The sequence below is a fragment of the Zerene cesonia genome, chromosome 3, assembly GCF_012273895.1.
Source record: "Zerene cesonia ecotype Mississippi chromosome 3, Zerene_cesonia_1.1, whole genome shotgun sequence".
Classification (NCBI taxonomy): Eukaryota; Metazoa; Arthropoda; class Insecta; order Lepidoptera; family Pieridae; genus Zerene; species Zerene cesonia.
This window is the reverse complement of record NC_052104.1, coordinates 4,003,885-4,029,973: the sequence shown is the minus strand read 5'-3', so window position 1 is coordinate 4,029,973 and position 26,089 is coordinate 4,003,885. Positions and strand designations below refer to the sequence as shown.

The 26,089-nt window shown below is 31.8% G+C and overlaps 2 protein-coding genes across 2 annotated transcripts; one reads left to right on the top strand and one right to left on the bottom strand.

The window, feature by feature from the left end:
• Window positions 1-4,359: 4,359 nt before the first annotated feature.
• Window positions 4,360-7,628, top strand: LOC119837193 (non-structural maintenance of chromosomes element 1 homolog). The gene is made up of 5 exons (XM_038362722.1): window positions 4,360-4,594; window positions 4,683-4,981; window positions 5,303-5,461; window positions 6,572-6,705; window positions 7,400-7,628. The coding sequence occupies exons 1-5, from the start codon at window positions 4,486-4,488 to the stop codon at window positions 7,560-7,562; spliced, it is 864 nt and encodes a 287-aa protein (XP_038218650.1). The 5' UTR covers window positions 4,360-4,485; the 3' UTR covers window positions 7,563-7,628.
• A 1,225-nt stretch (window positions 7,629-8,853) lies between these two features.
• LOC119839169 lies at window positions 8,854-25,674 on the bottom strand. Its single transcript, XM_038365380.1, has 32 exons — window positions 25,653-25,674; window positions 23,720-24,782; window positions 23,370-23,610; window positions 23,177-23,294; window positions 22,522-22,776; window positions 21,615-22,201; window positions 21,287-21,441; window positions 20,209-20,394; window positions 19,978-20,101; window positions 19,575-19,728; window positions 18,326-18,549; window positions 17,712-17,925; window positions 17,320-17,516; window positions 16,570-16,734; window positions 15,828-16,034; window positions 15,475-15,679; window positions 15,012-15,198; window positions 14,713-14,890; window positions 14,384-14,605; window positions 14,130-14,297; window positions 13,876-13,974; window positions 13,722-13,796; window positions 13,543-13,646; window positions 13,363-13,412; window positions 12,893-13,091; window positions 12,598-12,810; window positions 11,893-12,034; window positions 11,443-11,587; window positions 10,377-10,555; window positions 9,788-10,009; window positions 9,231-9,314; window positions 8,854-9,015 (listed from the first exon to the last, which is right to left on the bottom strand). Exons 1-32 carry the CDS (start codon window positions 25,672-25,674, stop codon window positions 8,854-8,856), a joined length of 6,546 nt encoding a protein of 2,181 aa, XP_038221308.1.
• Window positions 25,675-26,089: the final 415 nt, after the last annotated feature.

Sequence of the window (26,089 nt, the reverse complement as noted above, 5' to 3'; positions counted from 1 at the left end):
AAAATAGACTATTTGAAACTTTTAAACGTAAAAACATTTTTTTAAATTGTAATTTTTTTCTACAACCTGATGTAGGTATTCTTTTCAAGTTAGGCCAAATAGAGTAGTAGATTTTAAAATTGGGTTTCCAAGGGAGGCAGTTATTTATGTCTTCGTATTTTTTTTCATATGGCATTTGTTGTATCACTTTTGTGTGATCCAAACAAAAATTGCGTTTATAAGATTACGTCCTCATAGAAGACTATACAAAATACAAACACACGCAACGGCTCTTCGTTCTGAGCCTTTGAAGCTGTAAAATTCATTGCTTTTCCCTAATTCAGATACGAAATTTTCCAGGATTGTAGCACCTTATTCATTATTGTGACTCTTGATTTTCTTAACAAATTGCTTTGGCAGTATTATCAACACTTTAAGAAGCCCTTGAAAGTATAACGCGGTGAACTTATTTTTTCAATTAATTGTAAGGCGATCATGCCATATTCCATACAAATATCGTGTATAGTAATTTAAGTTGTGAAAAAAGTTAATAAGTTAAATTGGACTTACAAAGTAAAGTATTCCTTTATTACATTATTCCATTGAATTAGGCAGAAAATATATAGGATAGTAAAACAATCTGTGTTCTGGACAAATGACGCAGTTTTCCAATTAGATGATAAATTAGTTACATTGTGTATACTCATAATATAAAGTTTCCGCCTGAAATAGGTGGATGCGGTCGTGCGGAGTCAAAGTCCTATAATTGATAAGAGAACCTTGCTCGGGACACAGGACGCAACAATTAGGGTACGAAGCAGTAATTAGGTCCCCAATAGAACCATACTTGGGTAGAAGTTGTGTGTTCAATTTTGCTCTCGTATACCTATATATAAACTAGTTAGGTTGTATGTAGGAAGCAGACTTTTGAGATTATAGAAAACTAGACGCTCGTCCTGGCTCCGCCCGTATATCAAGATTCCTGTTTTATCATAAGGGAGTATTTAATCGAACAAAGTATTCTATCACCCAAGTCAGCACCCTGTCTGTATACCAAATTTCATCAAAATCCGTTCAGCCGTTTCAGCGTGATTGACGGACAATCATTCACATTTACAATATCAGTGCGTTAGCATGATTATAAAATTATATATCATTTTAATATGACGCACTTGGCAGCTGTGGTGTGTGTGAATTTGCAGTTATCTGTATAGACAATTCTTTTAAAATAATTTATATTGGCTATACCCTGACTTCGCTCGTAGTAAAATTTTTTATAATAATATATTGAGATTTTTTTTTTGCTACGGTTAGGCAAGAAACGCGGGTTCGAATCCCGCCCCGTGATCGAATTTTTTCTATTCTTTCAAAAAATTTCACATTTATAAAAGCATTTCAATGCTATAAAACTAAAAATTAAAAATAATAATATATTGACAGTATTATCTGTGGATTATTACAAAGATTTCAAGTAGTAAAGAAGCTGTATTTAACACGATTGATAAGTTAAGTTTTTGAAATAGACAAAAATAACCGCTTGTAGTATTTTAAAACAACTTTATAATATGTCAGTATTTTATTATACATTGTTTTAAGAATTATGATAAAATAAATAGCAGTGCAATGACTATGAAAACCTATATTATCCGTTTGTGTATTACTACTTACTCTTAGTTAGTACTAGTTGACTACTGAAAAGCTTTGAGATCTGATGGTAAAGTTAAAACTGCTTTAACTAAACCTTGTTGACATTTAGAAGTTAGTGATATTTTATTACGAGTTTCATTTCTACCGAGATTCCGAACCGATATTAAAGTAAACAATTCATCGATTCAAAAGTTTACGATAAAGTCAATTATGTATTTGAGCACAGATTATATAATTAATACTGTACCACTAGGTTTGAGTAAGTTTTAATGTTGGTCATCAATCAGGAAGGCCAGACACAACAATTTTATTTTAATTTAGTCAATAAAGACGAAATTTAATCCATAAACAATAAAATTATTTGTGTTTTTATAGATCGATTTCTTATATAAAATTGTAATGTCTATTGTTGGCGTATTTTTATTGTTAAAAAGCAACAATTTAAAAGAAAAGATGCTATCACAAACACGATCGCAATTAAAATGGTCTGTGTAATTGAGCACCGCAGTCGATCGTCAGTGACATTTGGAAAAATGTGGTTTAGAAAAGTCTTTTAAAGAAAATATCGGAGTCCTAATTTACTTCCTAAGCCTTTGATATTGTTTTGTTAATTATTGAAAGTAAATAGGCAGTGAGATTAAGCACAAATTGGTTTCGCAGAACCGATTTTTCGTGAGATCCAATTGTATTTGTTTTATAGTTCGTATTTATTATATTTACGGGTATTATTGTGATAAGTATTTCTTCTCTAACAGAATATCTCACAAAATTTTGAAGGATATTTGAATTGAGGATAATGAAATTACAAGAAAATTAGCACTAAACTTAAAACTTTATCGTTAAAATACTTTAACAAGTTTTAATTTTTAATTACATAACAATTAATTTTTTTTCTTTATTATACCAATACTCCGCCCCTAGACTGCTCGTGTAGACTTTTTTTATTAAGTGAAAGTTACTATACGCGAGGTATGTAGGTACAAACATTTTGGTGATTTATTGTTCATCTATCACTGATCACACTAAGGCTCTAAATCAAGCCTCGAGTTTGTGGGATTATTTTAGAATTTTTATCTCTATTACAAAAGTTGTTAAAAAAAAATTATTTGAATTAAGTAGGCAGGCTTACCTGTGTTGTTTGGTAAAAATTTATAAATACACTATTAAAATTGAATATTGGTATGTAATATACAATTAACAACGCATTGTTTTGATACACAGATGGAAAGTACATACTTTATATCTAATATGTAATGTTATTTAATAAAAAATATTTCCTATTATTCCTATTTTAAAGAACGTTAAGTTAATAATATTTTTTAGAGTCATCTAGCGGTCGTTAAAAGAAACAGCGTGTAGGTGAGTATACGACTCGAATCTAATTATGACTAATAGCATCAGCTGCATCATAAGCTGTAGTCCATAGATGACTCAAAATCTGAAAATGTCTTTAAGTATAATATGTTACAATAATTAATATCCACATAATATGTTGCTTGCGACTAATTCCACCATTTTATAAATTTCATAGCAGCCTATCAACAAAAAATGGGTAATGTAAGTTTACAGCGAAGATAGTGTATAAAAAAGGACATTACATGTTGATACAATTTACCTAATTACTACTAGGATTTTAAATAATTTGTTAAAGAATCTAGTTCAAAAATTCCATAATATTTATGAATTACTACTTATCTGCGTCCCGACGTTTCACCCATGTAAGTCCGTATCCCGTAGAAATATCGGGATAAAAAGTTGCCTATATGTTATTCCCGTTGTCTAGCTATCTACGCACCAAATTTCATTGCAATCAGTTCAGTAGTTTTTGCGTGAAAAAGCAACAAACACACATACAAACTCATTTATAATATTAGTAGTAGGACAGGATTCATTATAATATTACCATAAAATATTCGTACCTTGATATTGTTACAACGCCACCTTACGGTATGTGGTTGTACAATTTGCATACTTTGTGATGGACAATATTATTGTAGAAAGATGGTGTTTATTAATGTTTTCACAGATGACGTTAAGCATGTTTAGAAAAAATAATAGGTTCCCTGATACCTAAGGGCTAAAACAGGACTACATAGGGACGGTATAGGGGTAAAACATCGCAATCCATGTGTCTGTCTGTCTGTCTGTCCATATTTGAGATCAAAGATATGCTCCTCATGGAAGAATTTGTACACTGGTGACTAGAGGAATTCCTGTCTATAAAAGTGTTTTAATAATTTGATTACCTGTATGGCTGTCATATGAGATCTAAATTGGATTTTCATATATTTTGAGCGAAATGTATAGATATGACAAGTAAAAAAGCCTTTATTTTTTGCTATCAGGTAAGCTTAGCATTTGCATATGTATATTCAAGTTTTATTTGTAAACTGTATTTTTCAATTCCATTAATTATTGATCACTACAGAAATAAAGTGTTTAACGAAAATAAAACAACGTTAAAAAGTAACCCTATTGCTATAAGGGTGCTGTTCAATCTGTTTACTGTGAAACTACTCTTTGGCGTAAATTCTGTCCTGTGAGAATAAGTGACAGTATAATAATATAAGCAACTTGGTTTAATCTGCGTTATACAAAGAGTAATTACTACGTACTACTAAGTACTACGCGATGTTACATGTTTTAGAAAAGTACTCTGTTCACGCGTGAGCAGTGACAGCTGACAATTGACATTTGAGTTTTGACGATAGTAATTTATTTTACTATGTAAGTGTATTATTATTTATTGTTTGTAAGCCGGGCCCTACTTATATATTAGTTTAGAAAGTGGGCAAATTTTATCGAAATTTATTTATCAAAGCTAAAACGTGTATGTAACATACACATTAAAATTTAAAGATGCCAAATACCGAATACGGTGATGTGCATCGTTATTTCCTAAGAACAGTTGCTAGTTTGGGCGTGATATCGGTAAATGATGCGGAAAGTCTTTTAACGGATTTAAACAGTGTGTATTAAATATTAATATATTGAATTCTAACTTATTTCTCTTATTATAATTGTATGTACTTACGAAGAATTATTTAATGTTTCAGCTGATCAAAATTATTCTGTCCCAGATTTGGTTAAACAGATAAACGAACAGATAAAGCCATTAAAACAATCTATTAAAATAACAAATGATGAATATACTTCAGAAGAAGTGATAATATTCTTATCTTTGGGTTATGACGAAGCCACTAAATCTCAAAATTTGTTTTCATTATCTGAACTTGAGTATTTTAGGATGCTTTTAGAACAAATCATGACTACTGAGGGAAGGCAAATTACGGGAATTCATGCTCTTAATTTAGTTGGAAATATGAAATCATCTTACACCAAGACAGATGCACAAGTGAGTATGCACATCAGATATCAAAGAAAAGGTTTATATTAGTTGAAACATTAAAGTACCCAATAGTACAGATTCTTACCTCGCACTGATTTTACATTGATACTCTGCTGACATTATTTATAGCACAATGTAATGTCACAAGATTCAATATCATATTACTTAACTTATTAATGGACTATCCAATACAGATATCATTTTTCAATTCATATAAGTGATATACCTTGATCAATCAAACATACTGTTCAACTTTATAATATTAGTGTGGTATTAACATAAAAGTTTTATATCCGTAATATACAAAAATTATATTCCATGTTTCAGAAATTGCTTGATACTTGGTGCCGCATGCGATACCTTGATAAAGAAGAAAATAATTATGCTTTAGGAGTGAGAACTATTCATGAATTTGAAGGCTACTTCAGAGAGAACATGCCGGATACTATAGAAGAATGTTGCTTGTGCAAACGAATTGTATTTAGAGTAAGTTGTAAATGATGAAAAACTTTCACAAAATTACAATAATTTAGTCCTTAAGAAATTAACTATATAATATAAGAAATTTAAATAGGTGGCTTGCTTTCTGCCTGCGGTTTACCCGTGTAGTTAAAGAGAAACATAAACACTCTCAGAGCTGTACCTGTATTGTTCCCATTCCCATTCCCATAGAAGTTGTGGTATAAAAATTATACTAATTAAAATTTTCATAAAATCAAAATTGATTCAGTGGGAGATTGATTTTCTTTTGGATCCTAAACTGACATTTCTTCTGCCACCCAAAATATACAGTCACAGCATAAATTTTTTTTTGTAAACATAAAGGTAGTGTATGCTATACTTACCTTGTCATCTGCATTGTATATCCAGTAAATAAATGAATCAACTCTAGTGTGATAAGCCTGTGCTTATTAAATTATATGAAGTCATCATGTGTAGTTTATTAAAACCCAATAACCATAAAAATTTGCTTGCATAGTTTATTTTCATTATTGTCCTATAATAATAAATAATAATACCTACATTATTATAGACTAGTCCACCCAGTATTGTCTGACATTCCCACATGATTACTTAAAAAAATGCATATCTCCATTTAAATTTTTGCTCAGTCAAAGTCAAAATATTATAATAATTATATTTATACTTTAATTTGTTAGTAGCTGCAGATTATGTTTCTTTGATCTATTCACATTAATATTATAAATGTTAAAGTTTGTTTGGAAATTTGGTATACAGACATCTTATGAGCACTTAGGTAATACAATACTTTTTATCTCGATTAAATGCTCCCATGGGATAGTGTTATATAATTTAGTAGTAATTGTACTTTCATAAGTCTTTCTTTCCATGTGTTACTTGTGTATATCAATTTGATCCTTGAAGCAATTTATCAAATTAAAAAATACTTATTGAACATTAATTACCCAGATCCAGAGGTTGAACAAACCAAAAATCATAAAAATCCATTCAGTCTTTTTTTATTAGTTTTATTAGTTTAGTAGATAGAATAAGGTTAAGGATATATTATGTATGTTTAAAATATTTTGAATAGAAGGAGCAACTATTAACTGAATAAATTGTTGATAATTTCAGGGTTACAATTGTATAGAATGTGCCAAAGCAGTACATACTCGCTGCCTCAATAAATATCTGGAGAAAATGTCAAAATGGCCCTGCTGTAAGATTGACTTCAATCCGGAGCAATTGGAAAGGCTTATCTGCCAGAGGTGAGTTTATTATTAAACTCCAAAATAAGGACTCCTTTTGTTTATTCAGGAATCGATTTCCAAAGATCTGTTATTTCTTAGCAGTCAGGGATTTTTTATTTATTTATTAGATTAGTCTCATATAAGTGGCTATGAAAAATTATTCAATATTGCTAAACCCACTGTAAATATAGATTGTAGAGTTGAATTTTTTTCTTTTTAAGTTTCTTATTATTTTTTATTTAAAATGAAGTGTTAATTTTTAAAAAAAAACATACACATACACTTAATGTTACAGAGTTTAGATTAAGGTGTGCCAAATAAATGAACACTAGCTGTGACCCGCGGTTGAAACCGCGTAAGCGTGCTGCGTAACCGTATCCCGTAGGAATATCGGTATAAAAAGTGCCTATGTGTTATTTCAGTTGTCCAGCTATCTACGAAGCAAAATAGTATTATTATTCACCAATAGATGTCAGGAAAAAAAAACACGAATATGACATTTTCTAAAAAAAATTCCTAGCTAGATCGATTTATCGCCCCCGAAAACCCCTATATACTAAATTTCATGAAAATCGTTGGAGCCGATTCCGAGATTCCAATTATATATATATATATATATATATATACAAGAATTGCTCGTTTAAAGGTATAAGATATATATTCACAACAATATTTTGCAAAGTTATTGTAATTCTAAAGTTTTTTTATTTAGTTCCAGATTCTCTCAGAGCCAAAGGTCAACAGAACATGAAGTGGAGGTTTCTACAGAAGCTGCAGATAAATCAGATGAAGTGACTCAGGAAATATCCACACAAGACATTATACCGGAAATATCACAACGAATAACAAGAAAACGTAAGAGGCAAAATGAATAGCTAGTTTTTTGTATTTAATTTATTTTGTTTCGTTGGTTTTATGATTAAATTCATGTCTTTATTTAACCTTTTTATTTGCTTTTACCCATGTAAGGTTGAAATATCACTTAAAATCTTAATATTTTTTTAAATATTATGGTTAATGTATAAAATTGTGAGGTTATTAATTTGTCTTTATTTTTTGACTTTGATTTCTAAGAACTTTCGACTGGGCTAACCAATTTTGATGATTGTTTTTCAATTGAAAGATTTTTCAATTCATGGTCCCATTTAAATTTGGTCTAGCTATGAAAATTTTAGGCTGTTTAATTTTTTATTAGAAATAATTATACAATATAGGTTTATGTATGGTAGGTAAGGAAAAAAATTGCATGTGTTTTAGATTTGTAAAAAATTTTTTTATAGATATTGGTATAGATGATTTGTTTGATTATAATAGATTTGGGAGTAGTTTAGTTGTTTGAGTATTTATTATTTATGTTTGTTTACAAAACATTTTCAAATAAGCATACGTCTTTATATATATAAATTACGCGTCACATTGTTTGTCCGCGATGGACTCCTAAACTACTCAACCGATTTTAATTAAATTTGCACACCATGTGCAGTTTGATCCAACTTAAAACATAGGATAGTTTATATTATTTAAATTCCGTTTAATGACTACCCGGGCGGAGCTGGTGCGTGCAGCTAGTAATATTATATATCTTTAAACGAGCAATTCGCTCGTGTTATATAATTGGAATCTCGGAATCGGCTCCAACGATTTTCATGAAATTTAGTATATAGGGGGTTTCGGGGGCGATAAATCGATCTAGCTAGGAATCTTTTTTAGAAAATGTCATATTTGTGTTTTATTCGTGTTTTATCGACTTAAACTTTTTTAACAAATAGGAGGCGTTTGAGTAGTAATTTATTATGACTCTTCCTGACATCTATTGGCGAATAATAATACTATTTTTTGGCGAATAATTAAAGTTCCAGCAGATGGCGTTGTTAAGTAACGAAGTCAATGAGTGTTTGCTTTGAGGTTAGACTAATTGTTTATATTGTTTTGTGTCTTCTTAATGCACGTGTTCACTTAAAAATGCCTAAACGATCTTGGAAAAAAACGCTTATAAACAATCCAACTTCACGAAGTTAAACCGAGCAAAGCTCGGTCATCCAGGTACTAATACATTAATGAAATAGTTTAAATATAAAACTTGATTGCAATTTATATTGACAAGGTTTTAATGAAAGACATTTGAATAATTCATCAAATATTATTACAATATCATTAAACATAAAATTAGATTGCTAGATACACATTTTCTACTTTTCTTTGTACTAATCTGGCAGATTTAGGATAGAAATCCAATAAATATTTCCATTCGTCTAATTTTAAATAGACTATGTCGACGATAGTTCTGGCTCGAAAGGAAAAATGGTGTGAAACACCAACAAATAGGCCCTGTAAAAATATTTAATCTAGTGAATTTGTAACTCATATTAAGATGATGCTGTAATCATCTATACATTTTAATTTTCTGTCTTATTTTTATGTTATTGGAAGTAATAAAAGCGCATTTCTTATCGTGCCTGCCTCTGCTCTGCCTTGTTGTACTTAAACAAAGGCGATGATTGAAAGAAGAAGTCTGATTTTTGATATATTATTAATTGAAATACCTGAGCAACGCCAAAACTGTCTTCTGGGCCCAGTATATCGTATATAGATTCAGTCAAATTTGGATGTACAGTTAACACTTCAACCTAAAAATTATAGCTTTACTTAGGAACACGCATATATTATTCGATCTTAAGGGTATAGAAATATAAATCTACTAGCTGCGCCCCGCGGTTTCACCCTCGTAAGTCCGTATCCCGTAGGAATATCGGTATGAAAAGTTGCCTATATATTATACCAGTTGTTCAGCTATCTATGTACCAATTTCATTGCAATCGGTTCAGTAGTTTTTGCGTGAAAGAGCAACAAACACACACACACATCCTTACAAACTTTCGCATTTATAATATAAGTAGGAAGTAGGATTAGTAGGATTAACTCAAGCCAGCTAAAAGCAGATGTGGTTGGACGGATCTATGATTCCTTAAGAATTATATGAAAATTATTACAATGGTCTTGATAGTAGTATAATAGTTGTAGGCCTAATTTCCGCAGTATCGTAATAATTACACTTAAACTTACTATTATTATCATTCGTTGAGAAATGTAATAGAAATACCTCTCCCCTATGTATAAAATAGATGCACTGATCTGCATCTCCACATTGTACAATATAGTTTCCGGGGAAGAATACACAGTGCCTTAGCCACATACACAGCATTCGTTTGAAATCGTCATCCGTCTTACTGAATATGACTGATTCTCGAATGTGACTCCCATAAACCGCTTGCATTACTTGACAGCGTAGGCGGAATGGAAGTTTCGAGACTAATTTCGGCATCTGGAAAATATTAGTCATTATTAGCAAGAAATAAACTCATAAAAGACAAATATTTTTGCCCAAAATATTTACATAGCATGCATTAAATTGTGTCAGGTGCAGATTGTGTTTAACTTGTTTTTATTCTGATTTTGTTTTTATGCTTAGGATTTATTAATCTATAAGTATCTATAAGTATAGTTATATCTATTTATCTATACTGGTATGGATAATTATTAATAACAGCTTTGTGATTTGGCTAATAGTCCTTCGGTAACGACTGGCGTAATTCTTTTTCTATATAATAGTAAATTGTTGTCAAATGGTCCTATTTTTGGCATTTGAAATGACCTATATCGTAGGAAATAATTATTGAAATATAAATTACTTGTCTCCCTTGTTGCCTGCTCCATAGTTCACGGACATAGTCCCACATTTTATTCATTTGATGATCACTCAAATCGGTATCTCGTAAACCGTCTCGTAATTCGTTTATACCTTCATCATAAGCGATACGGGAGGATGAATGTGCGGTAATAAGTGCTGACATTTCTGATATGAGGAGTCCTGGAAAAATAATATCATATCTCTTTAATACGAGATTTATCTTGAGACCCAAAGCAACACATTTGCTGTATAATGGTGTGGCGAGTGTTCTATATCTTGATGTCATTATAAAATCAAATCACATACTCAATATTTCAAAGATACGTAATCAACTGTGATGGCTCATCGGGATCAAGGCTTAAGGCTGACGAAATAAATTATTATTACAATGTTGACCCTGGTGCTCAAATTGGCATTTCCCAGAACAAAAAAATCGAATAGTTATTTCGTCTCCGATATATAACTCCACTCGCACTTAACCATAACAACCTAAAGCTTTATGTAAGTTAATATAAATAAATGGGATGATCATGTTAACAGTACCCATTTCGTAGCATATTTATAATTGTTTGTTAGTTAACATTAATCTATGTAATGTAGTATATAAGGTGGAAATGTGGTTTCAATTCGGTATTAATATAATAATAATACACTTTATTTAGCACCAATTAAAAAAAAATAATGTATAAAAAGGAAAAACAAATGAATAAAAAAAAACATAAAATAGAGCCAAAAAGGCGGACTCTTCGCTACTAAGCGATTTCTACCAGGCAACCTATGGGTAGGATTTTTCAATATACAAAAGTATAGAAATTGGTTGATGGCAGGAATTATAATTTATATATATTATATTTAAACTTAATTTTAATCATATTATAAATACATACATAATAAGCATATTTCACAAATACTTATATATTATATATACATAGTCATACAATAATATACGAAAATGAATATACAATACAATTTACAATAAAAATCAATATAGATATTAATTATTTATCTGGTAGGAGAAATAATTAATTAATAGGTATTGTTATTATATAGAGAGTTTAAACATTAACCTGTACAGAACTTTATGACAATAGTTATAATGACGGTCTCGATGACTTCGAAATCATTTTGGGAGGACACGTCTCCAGTGCCAGTGATTGTAAGCAAATTTATTATGTACCATAGTGACGCCACATAGAGCGGGAAAAAGTTTTTCTGTAATATGCATAAAGTTGTATTGTGGTAATCGTTTATCACTATATTACATAAAATTTGAGTTATAGATCTTTGATCCAAGATAAATGATAGTGTGATATCCCCCTTAGACAATCCTCAAAAATGAGTAGGATTTACAATGGATTTATGCACTGTGTTAGATAGCCTTATAAGATTATCATGCGAAATGTTTAATAAGTATCCGAATCTAGGTATTTCCAGTTCTATACGAACTTAATTAGAGATAAACAAATTATTAAAAAAGTACGATAATGTTTTATGTGCAATTTGTGAAATCGTTTTACCTCTGCATATTTAGCACGTAGATTTAATTCAGGCTTCGACATCCAGTTAGCGGACGTGCAGTGGACAGGTGTGAGGCAAGACAATTTGAAAAACAAACACGCGTTTATGTGAGATAGGATCGATGCCCATATAGCGATTGTCCTAGTAGGAAAATGTTATGTAAATTGCATTGGGAAAAGATTGCTTCGATAGAGATACTTGTTGGATATAGGTACTTATTTGTATATTGAGTCTCTGATCTATGCTTGGAAGGCCAGGAGGTTCTAGCATTTTGATGAGATTTTCTTTGGTAATTTTTGAACGTTTATTAATTTTAGAACGTTACGAACGTTCGCAATACAATATAATTTCTAAAGGACATCAAATTACTTTAAAAGAAGTATCTAACTTCTTCAGTTTTAATATAAGCAGTTATATTTAATGAAGATTATTTTCAAATTAATGATAGGTAGATCAATCATTGAGGTATCTTTAAATAATAACTACAACTACTTTATTAATTCTAATCAGTGTACAAGTTATTGCTCACGATTAGTTATAGTACTTTTGTAATACTTATTTAATTTACTATTGCCTTATACGTATTTAATGTTTAATAAACCTTTGTATAATGTGACTCAACCGAAAGCGATTCGTACCGCCGTGTGGGCAGATCTTATTTATCAATATTTTTATTTCTATCTGTAAATAAAGGGTACACTCACGCAAGTTTCAATAATAAATTGGCCGATCCAACATTTATTTTCCTATGTTGACGATATGTGAACAAATATGTAATTCGGAATAGCTGTGGGGTCCTGAGGTAGCAAAATAAAGCATTTTGCATCGTCGGAGAAAGTTTCATTGCAAATGCCAAATATGATATAGGCAGGTTGGCCAGAAAATCACGTCGACGAAGATATATCTTAGAAAAATACCTGAAAAGGAAATATTTCATACATTATTTTAACGAACATAATGTAAATAAATAACGTGTATAGTTTAAACATATCTACTTACATGTGTCTTACTTTTTTGGGATTCAAAACGTATTCGCCGTATCTATTCATATAACCGCTATGAACATCAAGGAATGTTTTGTAAATAAATATAACATCGAACACTACGCAAATGTAGAAAAAATATGAGTTTGATAAAAAAGCCATTTGATAAACTAGAATCATGAAGTCTGCATATGCCATTGTTAGAATAAGATAATCTGAAAGTTAAATTTATGAATAAAATAAAATAAGAAATAAATTATTTCCATATAATAAACAATAATAATAAAATAAATCTTATTTGACAATCTTTTTTTAAATATTGTAGTAATAATGAAGCGATTATTCGCCCAATCTTAAATCATTTTAATGCGTAACAAAATTTTATTCGCTTTATATAACACTGGAAAATTATAAGTAATAACTAATAATTTTTTTTACATGATTCGAAGTATTTAAAAAAATTCTAATAAAATAATGCTAATTTACCAAGGAATGTAACCCATTTACTATCAGGAACTATGCTGCTTCGAAACCACCTTAGAAAAGAGAAACAAACATTTAATTGAGAATTCGGTAACAGCAGTCGATATCAAAAAGTAGTTGAAATAATAATTAATAATCTATGAAAATAAAAATGGAGTATTGTTAAAATAATAAATCACAAACCTATGCGGCATAACTATTAACGTAATAGCTGAAATATAATCTGCATTGTACCCGGAAGCTATCGATCTTGAACCATGAGATTCAGCTATACTTTTATCTGGACTCTGTTAAAATATGAGATTTTATTGTATTCAACTGACCGTACTATATGTACAAGCATTAATAAGTAGGCAGTTTACTTCTAAAAATATATTGGGTTCTATTTCATCATCCTGGTCTTCATCCGCCTCATACGTCAACGGATACGACTCAAACTGAAACGAATATAGAATTAATTTGCAATATGTTTTGCGCAATTAATGTCTTTCATATCGATGTAGGCGGTTAACTTACTTCCAAACTCGTTCTCTCTGATAACATTGTAGGTAAAACGTAATCTTTAGGCGCTGAATCGACGGAATATTTCACTTTTCTCAACACCGAAGGGTAACTCTAAAAGAAAATTTATTTTCTTATAGTACTTAGTTACCTAATGTTGAAAAGGTATAGTCTAATGCAAAAAAATTTAGTTTATATTTGTTAGCAGGTAATCGAGAACGTAAAGGTAATATAAAAGGATATTAAATCGATATTTTTATTTACTTAACCTTTAAAAGAGTAAAAAATTCATGCCCTTCGATGTATAATAGATCTAAATTTCTTGACGCCAGTATATTTGACTTTGTTAAATATTTTGATAATCCACGAATATTGCCAAATATACCACCAGGACCCATACAGGCTTCCACCTCATTATCATCTGTTATTATGTCTACCTGTTTATACAAAATAAAAATGTCACACTGGGCGCATTACTATAATTATTCCGCCGCTACACAACACATGTAATTTAGTTTGTTACCTTGCCGCGATAAATGATGTACATATTTCTGATGACCTCATTAGATCTGATTATCATGTATCCTTTTTGGAAATACCGCTCCTTAAGTTTCTTAGCGAAAGCTCTGAAGAATGAATATTCGACATCTTCAAATAACGGTATTTCACGCAGTGTCTTCTCATACATGTATAAAACTGCGTCTTCATTTAAGTTGGCATGCAGTTTACCCAATATTTTTTGATGCTAAATAAGGATAACGAGTTACATATAAGCTTTTTTTCGTTGTAATTGCCGAAATGATACCGGTCGTTAATGTCGCCGCATATTTAGCTTATTACATTTTAACATACCGACCAACCGCCAGTTCTTTTCCATTGATATTTCCAATAGTCAATGATCGATTTTTTCAATACAAATGGAACCTTTTCTCTATTCAGAAATAAGTCTAAATGCTTAAGGTCTTCTTGAAATTTAGTTATGACTTGATCAGCCATTGCCTTTAGAGAGGCTATACGGGCATAAACGTATCTAAAAGTTTTATTTAATATAGATTTGTGAATGTTAATGCTATGTAATGGAGACAACCGTCATATTAAGCTATGTCCAATAAAGGAGATACAAGAAGTGGCAGTTAATAAAATCAACCCACCCGAAAAACAAAACGCCATGTACGTTGATGCAAATGGACAGGACCATGTGGGCGGTATCTTGAGCAGTGATGTCACCGAAGCCGGCGCCGGTGAAACTTGTGGCCGACCAATAGTAACTTAAGAGGTACACTTTAGTCGGTGTTAGGTATTTGTCTTTGAAAATCTTTGCGCTGTCTATCCAGGAACCTTTAAGTGATTCGATGTTTTGCGATTCATTTTAAAAACTGATCATTATGATCACATTACATTAATTAAAAAAATATATATATTACAAATACTGTATAACATTCGAATGGATTACTTTCGTGATGAATGTTATTAAAAAATCTGCTTTTTTATTTTATAAGAAATTTAAAAGAAATCCGTCTTTTTGTACTTTACCTAGTCATATCTTATCATAGTAGTTGTATTCGAAGCAACATTGTTATCGTATATAGTTATTTTGTATGATATAACATTTACCTAGTTGACAAACCATATTTCCTCCAGGATTAAAAACAGTGTCCATGAAGGGTCCCGTAACTGTGTGGTTATTTAAACGCCTTACGAAATCTTCTTGGTCGTATGCGACTATAAATCTACAGGACATTGTTATGAGGATTGATGCGAAGAGGTTTAGGAAGAATAACGTTAATAGAAGAAACTGTACCACGCTCATTAGATATGCCTGAAAATCCAAGTCAAATCGCAAAATATTCATTGAATGAAATGAAATTAAATAAACGCATTATTAAAATAATATTAAATAAACGCATTATTAAAATAGGATTAGCACCAGAAGTTATTTTAGAAAGAAAAAAAGGTGTGAGGATTACCCGCTTTAAAGCGCCTATCGATTCAGCCCAAAAAACTGCATATAGTTTATAAATTTGCAAAATGTTAATCATTCTCAGAATACAGTGATATAGATGAGGATTCAGTGCGTGATCCTCTTCTGTATGCATTTCATTGTGTTTTGGGATAAACAGCTTCCAAAGCAAATACCATGGGAAGCAAGTCAAAATGTCAATTGCAAATGATTTCTGAAACGAATGTGAACGTTAAAACATACACATCGATGACAAAATGTGTGTGCGCTGTAATAAATTCGTAATTTTGTTAACATTTGTAACAGCAAAGTATTTGGTGGTATAAACAAATGGCTTGATTAGTGTTGGAGAAAATTTTGTCTTTATTAAGTGAACACAGCATTACGAAATTTGTCAGCGTCTCAGTCCAACGTCCAGTCCCAAGATGAAAATATTAAAAATTAGATATACTAGCTGCGCCACGCGGTTTCACCCGCGCATGTATCAGCAAGCAAGTATTTATATAGCTCACCAGCCGTTCGGCCCCGACTTCCACAAACAAACAAAAATACAAATTCTCTTCTTCTTCTCTTCTTTAATATATAAATAGGAAGAACTAAAAGTGTAGATATCTTATTTGATGTAATAAGCTATGTTATTGTAAAGATTCATTAAAATCCATTCAGTAGTTTTTACGTAAAAGAGTAACAATATCCATCCATCCATACTTACAATATTTCTCATTTATAATATTAGTAAGATTACGTACACATAAATAATTCTTGGCAGTCAAATAAGGGTGGTAGATTAGTTGATTCTTCGAGCCGTAGTAAGCTACATGAAGCATTAAGTATATATCGATGTAGCATATTGTCTCCAGCACTACTATTGCTATATTGAAGTTGCCACACGTTGGGGCCATTGATACAACAATCTAGAAAATGGGAATTAGTGCGAAATATTTCTTTTGCTCATAAGCTTAACAATATAGGTGATGTTTTATCGCCGTGAAGTAAATTTGTATTTAGTTACAAAGATTATTTATTATGGTAGATCATGATATTTGTCGCTACGTTAGATGATGACAACTGCTTTTTCTGGATCTGAGGCAATTAAGACTGAAAATGACTGGATGTGTACTGAAACCTCATGTGTTTATTGAACGGCAGTCGCAAACTACTGAGAATTTCATACACAAATCTGGTTAGTTCTTTCCTAATACATTCCCTAACTAGCTTTTGCCCGCGGCACGCGTTAAATATGGAGTAGTTTAATAGATGTTATACACATAAACCTTTCTCTTTAACCACTCTATCTTTTAATCACCCCATCAAAATCAGTTGCGTAGTTTTAAAGATTTAAGCATACATAAGAACATAGTTCAGAGAATGCGACTTTTTTATACTATGTAGTGATGTACGAAATTCTTCGTAGTCGGCGACTGTACTTAAGACAATAATGTGGAACTATCCGATAGCCAACTGTTAACCTTAATAACGATAAATAAATCCAAACTTACTGGAATTAGTAAGCTTAGAAGGTATGCTGTGATGACTCTAACAAAAGCCCATGCCTTAAGAAAAATACCATCAGGCTTTATAACAATCGGCATTAACAAGTACGGTGATATATTATTCAAAATGTCAAATTGTTGAAACGATCTGCAATAACTTTCATTACGTTTCTTATAATATTCTTTGACATTTATAAACGAATCTGAAACGATTTCCAGTTAAATACAGGTATTCATAAATTCATTATTTTAAAATGTTACAGAGTGAAGTAGGTATTGTTTTTGAATTAATACATCCATTACATGACAGGTACATTTAAAAAAGTACGCAAACGGACGTTCTGCTATTCATCATATACCAGACTCAGATATATATACGTAATAATTACATAGTTTACCATTAAAAAAGTCATGTAAGACACTAGTTATCCTGCTAGTTAACCGCTTTCCAACTAATACGTTATAATGTTTCAAGTAGGCTTCCGTATTTTGTGATTTCGCTTGCTGTTCAATACTTTGGAACTCCTCAAGGGTTAATAAACCCTCGTGTTCTTTCATTTCCGGGAATAAGTTTAGCGCTGATGTATACGCGAAGTGACTGATGTTAATAAGCTGAAATTTTGACCATGTTGTGTTAATTGCCTCACTGTAAAATTGATAGGTCACACGGCGCATACTGAATACCACTTTCGTATACGATTCCTAGAATAGCCATCTAGTAATATAAGCTGAACGATTAGAAATTTTGCAAAACATGTAATATATTTGAGCGTGTTGGAGTATTCCTTTTGATCAAAAAATAATTTAGTAATCTAGTTTCCATTCGTTTGTGATCTTATATGACAATAATTGTAAACTTCACCAACTGTGATGAGTATGTATAAGATGGATATGATATAAATAATGCAAAAACTTTACTTGGGAATGTCTAGTGATCGGGAACAAATATTTTAAATCGCTTTTAAATTCTCTGTGAAGTAAACACACAACTATTGCTGTACAGTTTCCTTACTTTGCAATGTGTTAAAGTGATCACAGTGCTAACTGCGGGAACGCCGTACAACAGTACTAGCAAGCCCAGATGGTTCCCCGGGCCAATGACACGCTCTCTCCTTGTTTCTCGCATCTCCTTAGATGTGACGAGACAGTAACCGCTTTCGATTATGTACAGCTCCCTCGTTACTGTACCTCCGTAGTACACTATTTCACCCGGCGGCAATATTATGTCCCTCGCACCTAGGGTTTCAAAGATTTAAACTCTTTTTGTAGTTATTGGAAAAGATTTTTATGTTTGACGGAAATCGTGATTGCAATTTACGTGTAATAGAAGTCATGATACGTTACTATGTATGTTATTAGTATGAGGATATAAGGAGGTAACATTGCGTGTAAATTATAAAAAGCTTTCAACCTTATTATTGAAAGTGTTATTTAGATAAATAATTAACCATACTATGTCAAGAAATTGTTTATTTATGTACGGGGAGTAAACTAAATATGTACATACATGTCTATATAATCTTACTGTATAATTAATAAGTGCGACAGATGTACCTACCCGTGAAGTTAACAAGATTGACACATCGGAAATTGCTTCATAAAATCTTACACGGCTTGCAACAAAAATAAATGAATGGGCTAACTGACAACGCTGTCATAGCTCATGTTGTTATTCTAATTAATATAAAATCGGTACCAGTAAACATCTTGCTTTCAACGTTGGTTTTTGAATCATACACCAGTCGGTAATTAGCTGGCGGCGTGCGCGTAATTGACACAAATAGGTCGAGCGTGTGAAGCGTGTTACACCCCAATGATTGGCTCAGTCCTAGTCAAGGCGACATACGCATTCAGCGTTCAGATCTTGGACATTTAAAATAATACCCTTTTGTGTGCGGTGTTCTGAATGTCTAAACATTTCAATTACAACAAAGCAAAAGTAAACGACTTTCGCACGACGCAACGAAGATAGATTTGGTCATTCATGTGAGATTTATATTTTATACCTACACAGGTGTTAAAATGTCTAATGGATTGAGAACAGCAGAAATGTATTTTTATACTATTGTATCACATCAATTTAAATTACTGATTGCAATAGGTATATAACAGCGTTTACTAAAATTAATTTAAAAACCAAACAATTTTTAATACATCCATTATAATACTAGGCCTTTAAAAATTTTAAAAGAATACCTACTGCGATCGCTTCATGTGTAAAAGACCTAACATCAACATAACTTCCATTCATAAATACTAACTTTCTGTTAACGTATGAATGTAAGCTTTATTTTTGACTTGAAAGAATCTAATTGAAGTTAGCGTCTTGAACCGCGCTTGGTGAAGCACTTTCTTTCTGAGCTCTGAAGGCACTACTGTGTTTTTCAACCAGCTTTCGTCTGTTAATTCCACTCCCTGGAGGAAAATATCTATTTAATAAAATTCTTCGTCAAATTCTTTCACGACACTGCCGCCATTTATGTTTATACCAAGATATCTTTAATAAAATTTTGTCCATTTTCGGTATTTTTTTTCAAACATTTTGTTAAGAATTGGGTGTATTGGAAAAAACACTTTCAGAAAACTCAAATAAAACATTAAATTTATACTGCATCGTCATACTAATCTCACATATGATGGGAGAGATTTAGTAATAATTTTTACCGAATTATACTGCCATTGCAGTTCATAAAATGCCATAATTCTCGACTTTATTGCCTGATGCATATTATTTTCCTTCATAAACCTGTCAATTGTGATAATCACTTCTAAAAATGCTGTTTTCGTTCTGTAAGAAACATTTGAATTTATTTACATGGAATCTGAAAATATTATTTGTAGCTTTATGTAAATTACCACGTATGAAAATGGTTTAAAGTCTATGTGTACTTTTACCTCGACCAATGTGTGACTACCGCCGAAAACTCCGAAACACAATATCCAGTTAACAAAACTCCATAGAGACTAAGAAATGCAACAAAACCCATATCATGTTTGTCTCCGGGTGTGAAATCTCCGTATCCAACAGACAATATGATGGTGGTTGCAAAATAAATTGATGTCAAAACATGATATTTTGTTCTAGAAACAAATCTTGAAATTAATGAAATGGAAAGGAAAAAAAAACTAAGATGTTTTTTTATTATTCTTCTTTTATTTGTGAATAAACGGTTAACATGAAATTTGATTAGGTATACCTATTTAATGTGCCGTCTTATAATATCTATATAAAGGTTCCTTTATAAATTTCCCATTGCGAAGGCGTAGGTCAGTAAAACAACAACTATCGATATACAGTGAAACTTGGTTAAGTGGGACCTGGATAAGTGAGAAACCTCCATAACTGGAACTCATGCTGAGGTCCCAACACTTTGGCACTGAATTATCTCTGTTATTGGGACGAGGTAAACCTCAATATCTGGGATTTGTTCTTTCGATTTATCATCATAGTTACCTCTATAACTGAGACAGCAAGTAAATTTTATATGCATAAACCTCTGTAACTGAGATAACATGGTTTCTTTACTCATTCTTATTCTACCCACAAATTCCACACGCAATTCCAAGTACGTAAGTACAAATTTTGAGCTTCAATTACCTTCAGTTTTAGTTTCGCTTTCGAAAAATTTTAATGTTGGTGGACAATTGTACCTGTACCTCACCTCTATTAATGGAACCCTCTGTAAATGAGACAGATATTTATTTATACCTGTATATCTGAGACACTGGGTAAGTGGAATACCTCTATTAGTGAAACGACATTGCAGGTCCCTTGATGTCTCACTTAACCAGGTTTCACTGTAGTAGTATTTAAAATTTGATTGATAAAAATGTGCATTTTAGGTAATTGTGTCTGCTACTACAAATGCTTCACAGAGAAAACAAATATGCGATCAAGTTTTGATTAAATTGTTTTAATAACACCCAATCTCGCAAATTGCTAGAACAACATGTGAAATATCAGAGCGCATACTTGGTAGACGTTACGCCACTTCTTTGATCTTCCCAAATCAAAGCTCTAGCAAACCACGAATGTTGCGAGCATCTATTCACGAAGCAAGATTCCATATACAAGATTACCCCCGACCAATAGCATAACAAACTGATGTAGACGCAATATTTTGCAATCTGAAAACGTAGTGATAACAATAATATTTACAGTAACTTTTTGTTTATCCTTATGAAACATTTGAGATATTATAAGCAAATTGAAGAAGCAATAAACTCTCAAAATAAACAGCGCGTATTTACAATCATTTACAATTATAATAAGTACTAAGGAAATATAAAACGTTAAATACCTTAACTATAATTGTATTGGTCGAAATTTTTTTCTCCAACTCTTCGAAGAAACTTGATATTCTCCAAACGAGACACAGTTTGATGCCTTTACACAAGTAAAATAAATGATTTCTGTAAGCGTCCATATATCCGACGGACGAATGTATCATGACAACGAATTCAAAAGGTATCAGCGCAACTAAATCCATGTAGAACCCAAGTGTGTTCATACGGTAATTCAATATTGAAACGAAGTTTTTTATGTATTTTTTCTTAGTTTTGACTGCAGTCACGACTGACATGATTACATTTAACATCAGTGATATCGTTATACATATCTCTGTGTAAAAAAACATGCCAGATGGAAATTCTCTTTTAAATCCAATAAAGTACGGATAGACGAGGCAAATATAGAATACAATGAAAAGCATGTACAATTGCCAATATTTCACTAGATGGCAGTCTGCTTCTAATATCCAAGGAAATTTAGCACCAACACAGGTGAATAGTGACGTTCGTTTTTTAACATGTTCGGAAAGAATATAGAGATCTAAACAGTTTTCGTCAAGTTCGTCAACGTCTTGGAGACTATTTATTTCTGTATAACCTGCAAATATCGAGTCATTAACACTATCGTTGTTAGTTTCAATAACATGAGTAATGTTTGTAATTTTCCAAACACATCGAGTACATTAAGTCAATATTTAATATTGATTATTACTAATAATTGATTTTGTAGTTTGCTGATTTTAATTCCTGTGTTAACCTATTTAAGTATGTTAAATATTCGGTGCTTTTGCTGGCTAATTCATTATTTATATAAAGTTAAACATAAAGTTACATACACTATAATATATATTTATGGGTAGGTAGTTCACACTTTTATTTCGCTTTGTACATACATTCAGTATTCCTAAAAAAACTTACCTTGCATGTATCTCAACTTATCTTTCAAACATTTAATGCTGCTCTTTTTCAAATCTTTCGATGCATAGACATTTAAACTCAAAGCTGTTTTTGAACACTGCCTTTGTTTCCTAGAATGACTTCTATTAATTCGTTCACAAATTTCACTTCGAATTTGTAAAATTAAATCTGGGTATGTAATCATGATTTTGATAAAATCAGTGTGATTGAGTACTTGGCACTCTACATACGTCGCTGCCTTAACGGTGCATCTCGCTGTAAGAAAAGGAAGGAAATGTCTCCGTTAGCTTTTTAGTACGGCTTGTAAAAAGCCAAGTCGTTTATGGTTAAATAATCAGCTTTTAACAACCATTGAAGACACTTAGCCGACTCTTTTAAATAATTTACAGTACATTGTAATTTAATACTACACTAGCTTTCCGGTCGCAGCCTTGGCCGCATAGTTCCTGTTAATTATCCTATGTCCATTTTCGGGTCCTATACTGTACAAAGATGTTTTCAAATCGGTTCAGTGTTTTAGGCGTCAATTGATAGATAGCGTTGTTTTCGCAATTATAATAACTTCACAAATATGGATTTATTCATATTTCTTTATTATTTCGTAATTCGTTTATAAAATACGACGACTGGTAAAATATACTGTAAATTGTTTGACCTGGGATGTTAAACACTAAGGAAATTTCTCCAATACACGTTCCTTTTGCAAAAGAAATCATTGGGCTTTCATCGTCTTCATCCGATAGCAATTCAAGTACTCCATTTGTTATGCAAATCTAAAAGTATTTTTAGTAATACCGTACGTATAAATTTAGTTTAAATGTTTGAGTTGTTAAGTAATTTTATTTTACCATAAAGCTTTTGTTTTGATTGTGATTGTATACAATATCACCAGGTAGGTAGAATTGATGCGACATCGCCAAGGAAAGTCTCCTCAAGAAAGGCTCTGGTAATTTCCGGAATATGAGGGAACTATATAAGGGCACAGCATTGAGGTCATAACAAATTTCCATCAGCAAAGGAGCCGGCAGTAATTTGAGAAGTTTTGGCTTGAATACACCTGATTTTTGATACCACAAATCTTCGTAGTACCTACAATATTTGGGTTATTCAAGTGCGAGTTTTATGGAATGGATATTACATATTATGTTTTCAAGTTATTTGCAATTTAAATGTTTTATTGCGTTATAAATTAACGTACCTCATAACTCGTTTTGTAGTTTCAGCATCCATATTTATCAGACGTAGATGATTTTGAATTTTTTTCATTTTGCGTACGTATTTAGCGCGCCTGGTAGTAATTGTAATAAACTGGGATGTTAATGATCCAACAAAAACAATGGTTGTGAGAAAAAATCCCAACAATATCGCAAACGTAGCTGTAATTCTTTCCAATGTTGACACTGGATAAAGATCTCCTAGAGAATTAGTTGTTAGAATCATGACTGACCAATAAGCACATGCAAAATGCCAATCTAAAATAGTTTCAGTTGGTAGATATACTGCTCCACTTGCCCAAGATGTTCGAATTTTGTGTACATCAAAAGATCTGTACGAAAACAGAAACCATACACATGTCCACGTATGTACTGCTAGTAAAAATAGGATCAAATATTGTGCTAGGAATGTTGTCCATTGATTTGTACCGGCTTGAGATGATTTCTGATATGAGTACTCTATAATCCTATAAACACGCACTGTTGCCATTATCGGTGAAATTGCATAAAACTCGAAAGGTAAAAAATCCGGTTCTATCAAATAAACGCAAGGATACGGTATTGCCAAAATTAAATCTAACATTACTCTTTCGGTACTCGGTTCCACTAAGTTTAAAGTTTTTCGCCATTGCTTAAAAAACTTCAAGCCAAAAATAACGCTTACGTCAAGAGTAAATATTAAGTTTAGGCAGATTAATAACATTGCAATCCAAAAGGGTCTCTCAGTCGGTTTCATGAAAGTATAGAGACACGTGTCGAACATATAGGATATAAATAGTACGGAAAGAATAAAAATATTCCAAATAGGGTTAGAGTAAATTAAAAGAAAATAACGTAATCGGTTGCTAGTTATATCCGATTTAGGTTCTTGCAAAATGGCATATCTTCTTTGCCGTTTCTGCTCATCTACTTCAATTAAAATGTTTTGAGAGACGTCTTCAGAATATCGACCGGTAACAAGGGGGTTCATAAAAACTCCATGTTTTTCTTTTTCACGTCTGTACTTGTAAATGTCCAAGCCAGATTCGTTTTCACTATCACTATTAGCTGTTCAATAAAAAAATATGTATATTATATTCCTATTTGCTGATGGATATGTGTAATTTATATTAAACATGTTCTAACTTGTAATGGCCAAACTCCAAAATGAAAATGACTAGCACTCCATACTTACGCATTATAACTGCAATAATAAGTTGTTTTAAAATAATCTAGCAATGAAACACGAATAGACGCAGGACTAACGATCTTAGACATTTGTCTTGTTGAAGAAGTAATAACTATAATTATTGGTGTGAATCTAGTTGGTTAGTCCTATGGAATTAACTAAACTAGTAGGCTCCGTATAAAGTCGCTGCCCATTTTCATATAATTTAAAGTTTTGAAGCCATTGAAAGTCAGCGCACATGATGTCATGTTTTTCTCAGATCGTAGGTTGCCGGACACAAGACGCATGATGTGCACACGGCACTCCAACCTACATAAACCAACATAAAAAATAATAGATGTTATTTTTCATTTCTTATTGTTCGTAATTACAGTTTACTAATCTTTCTTCATAATTCGGACACGTGGATATATTATAAGTAATGGATTTTATGGTTTTTTTCTTTTTATTTTGCCGCATAAAAAACAATATTATAATATATACTCAATGCAGTATAATAATGCAAATAAATGATTACAGGTAACTCTGTTTGTATCATTATAATAAAAACTAGAAACAACAAGGACCAAACAATCATTATACCTTAATAATTACATCATCAAGGAAAAGTGAGTTTTAAATTACGAACTAGGTATTTCAGTGGACAAGGCTAAATCAACTTCATGTCAGGTCCACGAGAGTTTTTCTCAATAACAGCTATTAGTGAAAGTTCGTTCTTAGTATTGACTGGACTAGAGGTTTTTGCTTACCGGGACACATTTGCGGCACCATTTTATTGCCATCTTCGTAAATTCAAGTTTTAAAACGCTTAGATAATTAGCTCCGAGCGAGTTGCCGTAGGCGGCACGAGGTCGCATAATGATGTTGCGTTTATGGAAATCCAGAATGTAATAGTGAAAAATGTTGTCATAAAACGATTTTATTGGTGATACTTGAGTATTGAGTTTGTGCACCGCTTTGTCCGAAATCTGAAAGTAGGATTATGTGGTCTGGTCAGTGACTAAGTGGCTTAAAGGCCCGCATTCATTTGTGAATCAATTAGTGGAGGGTTGCTGTAAATGTATTGCTGGGAACATAGGGTTTTCAAAGTTGATAACGTACACAGAAATGTTCTCACAAGAGGGCGTCAAAATTTAAACAAAGTTTCCAGAAATGAGGATGAATTCGAGATCTTTACTTTATATTT